We start from the raw sequence: 5,761 nt of genomic DNA on the forward strand, positions 1-5,761 counted from the left end.
CAACTTTACTATCCCATGCTTTCTCATTACTATCTCTGTCTCCATTCCTTGTACCATCTCCTCTAGCCACCATAGCACTCATATTAGGTAGAAGAGAAAAACTTCCTTCAATCCTCCTTTCTGCTGCAAGTAATTGAGACCTCAAATCTCTTAGAGAAATAGGTGTTTCTCTTCCTTCAATCACAGTCCTGACAGTTGAATACTCATCAGGAAGGCCATTCAAAACAACAATGATGATATCTTCATCTGGAATAGACACTCCCACAGACAAAAGCTGATCCCTAGCATTCTTTACTCTCTGCAAATACTTCTCAATTGTTTCACTTCCCTTGCGAAGAGTCTGCAACTCAGTTTTAAGTTGCATAATGCTCACTCTTGATACAGCAGAAAAGCGTTCCTGAAGAGCTATCCAAGCTTGTCTGGAAGTTTTACACCCAATGATTACATCAACAATATCTTCATCTAAAGTAGCCATCAGCAGACTGATTAATGCCATATCTGTTTGTTTCCAAGCTTTGTACGCTGCAGTCTCTTCATTAGTAACTTCTCCTTCAGAGGTAAGGGCATACCTAGGAGGAGCTACTTCTGTGGCATCATAGAATCCAAACAATCCATTTCCAGCAAGAGTGGACTGGAATTGAAAACTCCATTTGATGAAGTTTCTTTCTCCAAGTCTCATAGTAATGATACTTAACAAAGAGTGAACATCTCTGTGAGAAAGGCTAGGAGTAGCAACAGTAGAATTTGTTGTATCACCTTGAGGAGCCATTTAAAATCAGTCTGCAAGTGTTTCACTACCAAATTAATTTCTGAGATTTACTAGTTTTCACAAACCACCACAAAGAGGCCACTACAAATTTTTCTTCACTATATGCACACTTCAGTTTAGTATATGTGCTCAAATCAACTGCTCTCAACCTTATAATTGTTCTCAACCTTCTACATACACCATACAGCTATAAAGATCACACCTTTACTCTATTTTGGCTCAATCACTTAGAAATCTGCTCAAAATTTACTCCGATTTACTCTATTTGCTCAAGAATTACTCAAGAACTCAAATACACAAAGATTTCACTCTGATTTTGGCTCAATCACTTAGAAATCTGCTCAAGATTTACTCTAGATGCTCCAAATTTACTCCGATTTACTCTACTTCCTCAAGAATTACTCATAACTCAAACAATCACAGATTCCACAAAGATTTACGCACACAAGTATATCATATATCTTCAAAGATCTAGAACAAGAGAAGATCACCTGAAGAAAGACGAGTGAGCCTTAGAAGCTTCAAAACACACTGAAGGAGAGCAGATCACGCTTTGATGAAAAAAAAAATCAAAGCCTCAAATCCAAGATCCAAAGCAAATCGCAGTAGAGCCAAAGCAAGATCTGAAGATACAAACGAAAGCACAATTAGAAATGAGTGCGGAAGCATGAATCACAGGTCCTGGATCTATGGACGCTCTGATACCATGATAGCCATGGCATCAGAGATGAGCTAGGGCTTGAAGAAAAGAGAATAGAGTTTGAGAGAGAAACGAACAGAGAGGAAAATCTCAGAAATGAAAAATGCTTCAATACAGAAAGCTTGGTTACAAAGCAAAGTGTCTTTAGCTATTATACAAGAAAGGAGCTAACCAACTAACTAAAAAGAACAGCTGGATTTTGCTGTAATAAGAGCCACGTGACTCGCACAGATTTGAGGCTTCTAGAATCTGTTAAAATTAACTAACAGCTAGGTCAACATATTTTTACAGTATAGTCAACAACAATGTCCTAATTACTGATGTGTTTCTTTTTATTTCAATAATGATTGCCAAGTTAAATATGATAACCAAGCTGATCATTATATTTTCCTGGCCAAAGTTTCCATGTAAGGACTATGTACTTGATTACGAACCAGTGCAAGGAAACTATGTGCAATGTGGATGTGCTATGAAATTATTAAGTTCGTTAAAAGATTGGCCTTTGGATGTACTGGTTTTCTGTTTCAATGACTAAATATATGCGGTAACCTGCTCTGAACAGTTGGGAATGGCCAATGCACCTTGAAACTTATGTGTAGCTTTGATCAAAAACAGTACCTGCAAAATATAAGAAGCTGCAACTTTGATTATAGGCTGTTTGTTACAGCATTACATCTTTGATTAGCTGTTATGGGAACTGAATTATGTCCTTTCTTGTCCTCATCGCAGTTGCTAGAGCTGATGACCAATCTCAGGAGGTGCCCATTAATCTGTAGGCTGGTTGCTTATTATTAGTTGTGTTGTAACTTGATGTATACTTATTATGCATTTGCTGGAGGTAACTTGTTTGAAGAATTGAACTTGAAGTTTACTTTTCTATTTTGTTCCTTTTATTTTCTTTGGTAAACTGTGAAAACTGATTACATCAGTTGTTACTTAAACAGAAATGGCATTGAAATCGACCGAGGTAGTTCGACTAATGAGATTGATTCCCATTTATTTTTTTTCAGTTTCAGTTTTGAAAAATAGAAAATCGAAGTCTTCGGTTCAGTTATCGGTTAGTGCCCTACTACCGAATTGATGACATCGAGTCTTGATTGTGTATATCAAGCATGAACATATACGATTAACAGTAATGTTCCAACAAACCATCACAGCTGGTTGAGTTGGTAAGAGCCTAGATGTGGAACCCCCATATCCAGGTTCGAATCCTCAAGGTTCCACACCTAGGTTCGAATCCCAACCGACATTAATTGGAGTTAAATCCTAATTTATTCTTGGTGGCCAGGGGGAGGAAGCGTTCTGACATGATCTCTCATGACGGATTAGTCTCTGGGTCTAAAAAGTCTATGAGGATACCGTCGTTCATACTCTCAAAAAAAAAAAAAAAAAAAAAAACCGGTAAATGATCCAACATGACTAAAGATTTTTGTGGTCGCATTTCTTTTACTTTTCTAGGTTGTAGTTATAGCCTATAATTCCCTTCTACTACTTTCCTTCCCAACCATAACCGCAAACACTCACTTTCTGCACGGTTAAAATGCCATTTTCTGATTCTGATATCCAAGAAAAGTTCCACAAATAAAAACCAAAGGCAGATTTTGTCCAAAAGAAGAAAATCAACAAAGGAACACATTATAAGCTAGAGTGTGAGGTAAATTCTACCCGGTACACAAAAATATAAAAGAAATATAGTCTAATCTGCCACTTATTCCAATTAAATCACATTTCATACTCTCAGTAACAGTGATTTCTAAAACAAATGAGTTTATACAACACTTAATAGAACGTAAGGTAGACAAACAATACCAAGCAAACTCAAAGTCCACACTCCAACATTACATACAATTCCTAAAAATAATCCATTGGACGTAAAATTTGTTGTTCTCAAGAGATGATCCATAATTCAAAAGGCACCTAACCAATGAAGGAATATATGCTTCTCCACCGCACTTCATTCTCCTTCACTTAGAATGGGGACTATTAGTGGTTTCATTTGTGCAATATATACAATCGCCCACCTGAAAAAGTAACAAAAAAAAATAAAACATCTTATGTATGATGACCAGAAAGATTGGGAAGAAACAAAAAAACACACACACACACACACACGCACAAAGACACTGAAAGATCAATTGCAAAGGCTCATGCAGTATCAGAGCAAACATAAACAACATATAGAGGCACCAATTCATTATAATTCTATATTGTAGTTAAGTGCTCATATGGAAGGATGACTCTATTATGCATTACAAATTTCATCAAGAACAAAAAATGGACTTTCCTTTAGCCCTGAAACATACGTGCAGTTACCATATGCAGGACAACTAAGGCAGTTACTTGGTGATGTCAATTGAAATGGAAGGAGACTCTTCTTCCTGCTTTGAATGATGACAGTGCAACTCAATACTACAAGGCCACATATTCTCATTACCAGTAGTAGGTTGGTTGATAAATGAGCTTGTTATGAACCCTCTAGGGCCGAAGTGGATTGGTCAACTTAAAAGCTTGATAAATGAGCTCTACAATATTATTCAATTTCTCCTCTACTCATACAAACAATTTGTTGACAATTTAGTTGAGGATAAAACGAAAATTCAACTAATTAAGCAAAAATGGTGGATCTGGAATGAGATCCTTTTCTCTAGATTGAAACACTGAAGGCTTAAAACACAGCTTACACGGAAGAGAGCAAATATCTAACCCGAAAATTCTCATTCACACATTACAATATAAATGTGGCAAAACATACTATGATACACAACCAATTGATTCATCCTAAATCTCATTATTCATATGAAACGAAAAAATATATAAACATGATAGAGAAGAACTTACATCATCCAACAGCAGACTGTAGCTGTAATAACTAACGTTAAATGGAATCTGCACAAGAAAATACAGTTCAGTACTTTCCACATGGCAAAAGAAGGATATCACACTCTCGACAAGGATGCATCACACTGAAACTATATATTATTTTTATACACTGATTCAATAACTGAATCAATCAATCCATAATCTCAACCTACTTTACTGTTAGATGAACACACATGACTGGACTGGCAATCTATGATTGATGGTCTTAATAGATACATATAAACCGCCATGTCAAGGACGCAATCAAATCAAGCATATCAATAACCACAGTACCAACTAAACAGAAAGTTCCCAATATAAAAAAAGGCCAAGGCTAACATAATTTAAGAGAACTGCATAGTATGAAGAGCTTAACTTGAGCCAATTTACTTGAAACATAAAAGCTCCCACTGATTCTATATTGAAATCCATGAGAAAATGACACGAATCGGATCCTAAGCTCCCCAAACAACATAACCTTATGGCATTATTGTGACCTCCAACACCATCAAATTTAGCAGAATTGAAAAATGCAGAGAGAGATAAGACTTACAGATTAGTAGAGGGTCCTCTGTTGCAGCAAATTCTGGTACACAGAGACGCAATGATCCCAACCACAACGAAAATCAAGCTCGTCACGAAAAACCCCATGCTGGATTTCTCTCCGATCTTGATCCACACAATCAGGAACACCTCAGCTTCTGCAATTCAATACAAAAACACCATTTAAATTCTATTTAGGGTTTAAACCTTCGAAGATCAGGAAAATTCAGAATGAAACAGAAATTATTGAAACCTACCGTTCTGGAGAAATTGTGGGAAATAAGATTAAAAGAAGAGAAAAATGATGGGGATCTTGATCGATTTCGATTTTGAGTTTTGTGCAATTTGCTTCGTCTTGGATTCATTCCAAGGATATAAGGAAAAAACCAATTCGGACCTTGATTTAGAGCAAACATCATTTGGACCAAAACTGGGCTTGTGTGTATGGATAGTTTGCAGAAAGCCCAAATTCAAAAATCCGCGATAATTGCAACTTTTTTTTTTTCTTTCCCTTTTGGGTTCCTAGAATATTAGGCAGTAGGGATACGGATGGCCATGGTGAGGGTAGAATCAAGGAATCAAAGCTCATACCCTGTTTTATTAGTGAGATTTGAACTCATGATCTTAACATTGTCGGTTAGACTACCTAACCAACAAAGTCATGTCTTACCGACAAATGCCCATATCCTGTTTCATTCTCAATCCTAGCTGCAGGGTGGTTCTAGATTTTTAGTTACACTTCCCAATTTGCTCTAAAGTTTTGTAAACTTTTATTTCCTTTTAGGAGTAAAATTGGAAACTCAGTCGGCCACTACTCGTTTACCATTGCGTCACAATCGGCATGTTGCAACCGAAAACTCTCGAAACAAAAACAGCAGAATATATGTTGA

General features: G+C 36.6%; 1 protein-coding gene across 1 annotated transcript; it reads right to left on the reverse strand.

The window, feature by feature from the left end:
- Window positions 1-3,151: 3,151 nt before the first annotated feature.
- Window positions 3,152-5,209, reverse strand: LOC101303787 (V-type proton ATPase subunit e-like). The gene is made up of 4 exons (XM_004294400.1): window positions 5,129-5,209; window positions 4,882-5,029; window positions 4,308-4,355; window positions 3,152-3,490 (listed from the first exon to the last, which is right to left on the reverse strand). Exons 2-4 carry the CDS (start codon window positions 4,977-4,979, stop codon window positions 3,424-3,426), a joined length of 213 nt encoding a protein of 70 aa, XP_004294448.1. The 5' UTR covers window positions 4,980-5,029; window positions 5,129-5,209; the 3' UTR covers window positions 3,152-3,423.
- Between the last annotated feature and the right edge of the window lie 552 nt (window positions 5,210-5,761).

Source organism: Fragaria vesca, linkage group LG3 (assembly GCF_000184155.1).
Source record: "Fragaria vesca subsp. vesca linkage group LG3, FraVesHawaii_1.0, whole genome shotgun sequence".
In the NCBI taxonomy this organism is placed as follows: domain Eukaryota; kingdom Viridiplantae; phylum Streptophyta; class Magnoliopsida; order Rosales; family Rosaceae; genus Fragaria; species Fragaria vesca.

What these genes read in the sequence shown, in the direction of transcription:
- LOC101303787 (XM_004294400.1), bottom strand. Translation starts at nt 4,979, where the DNA reads ATGGGGTTTTTCGTGACGAGCTTGATTTTCGTTGTGGTTGGGATCATT. An exon ending in AGAGGACCCTCTACTAATCT is followed by an intron (nt 4,356 to 4,881) that starts GTAAGTCTTATC and finishes TTTCTTGTGCAG; the next exon opens with ATTCCATTTAACGTTAGTTA. An exon ending in ACAGTCTGCTGTTGGATGAT is followed by an intron (nt 3,491 to 4,307) that starts GTAAGTTCTTCT and finishes TTACTTTTTCAG; the next exon opens with GTGGGCGATTGTATATATTG.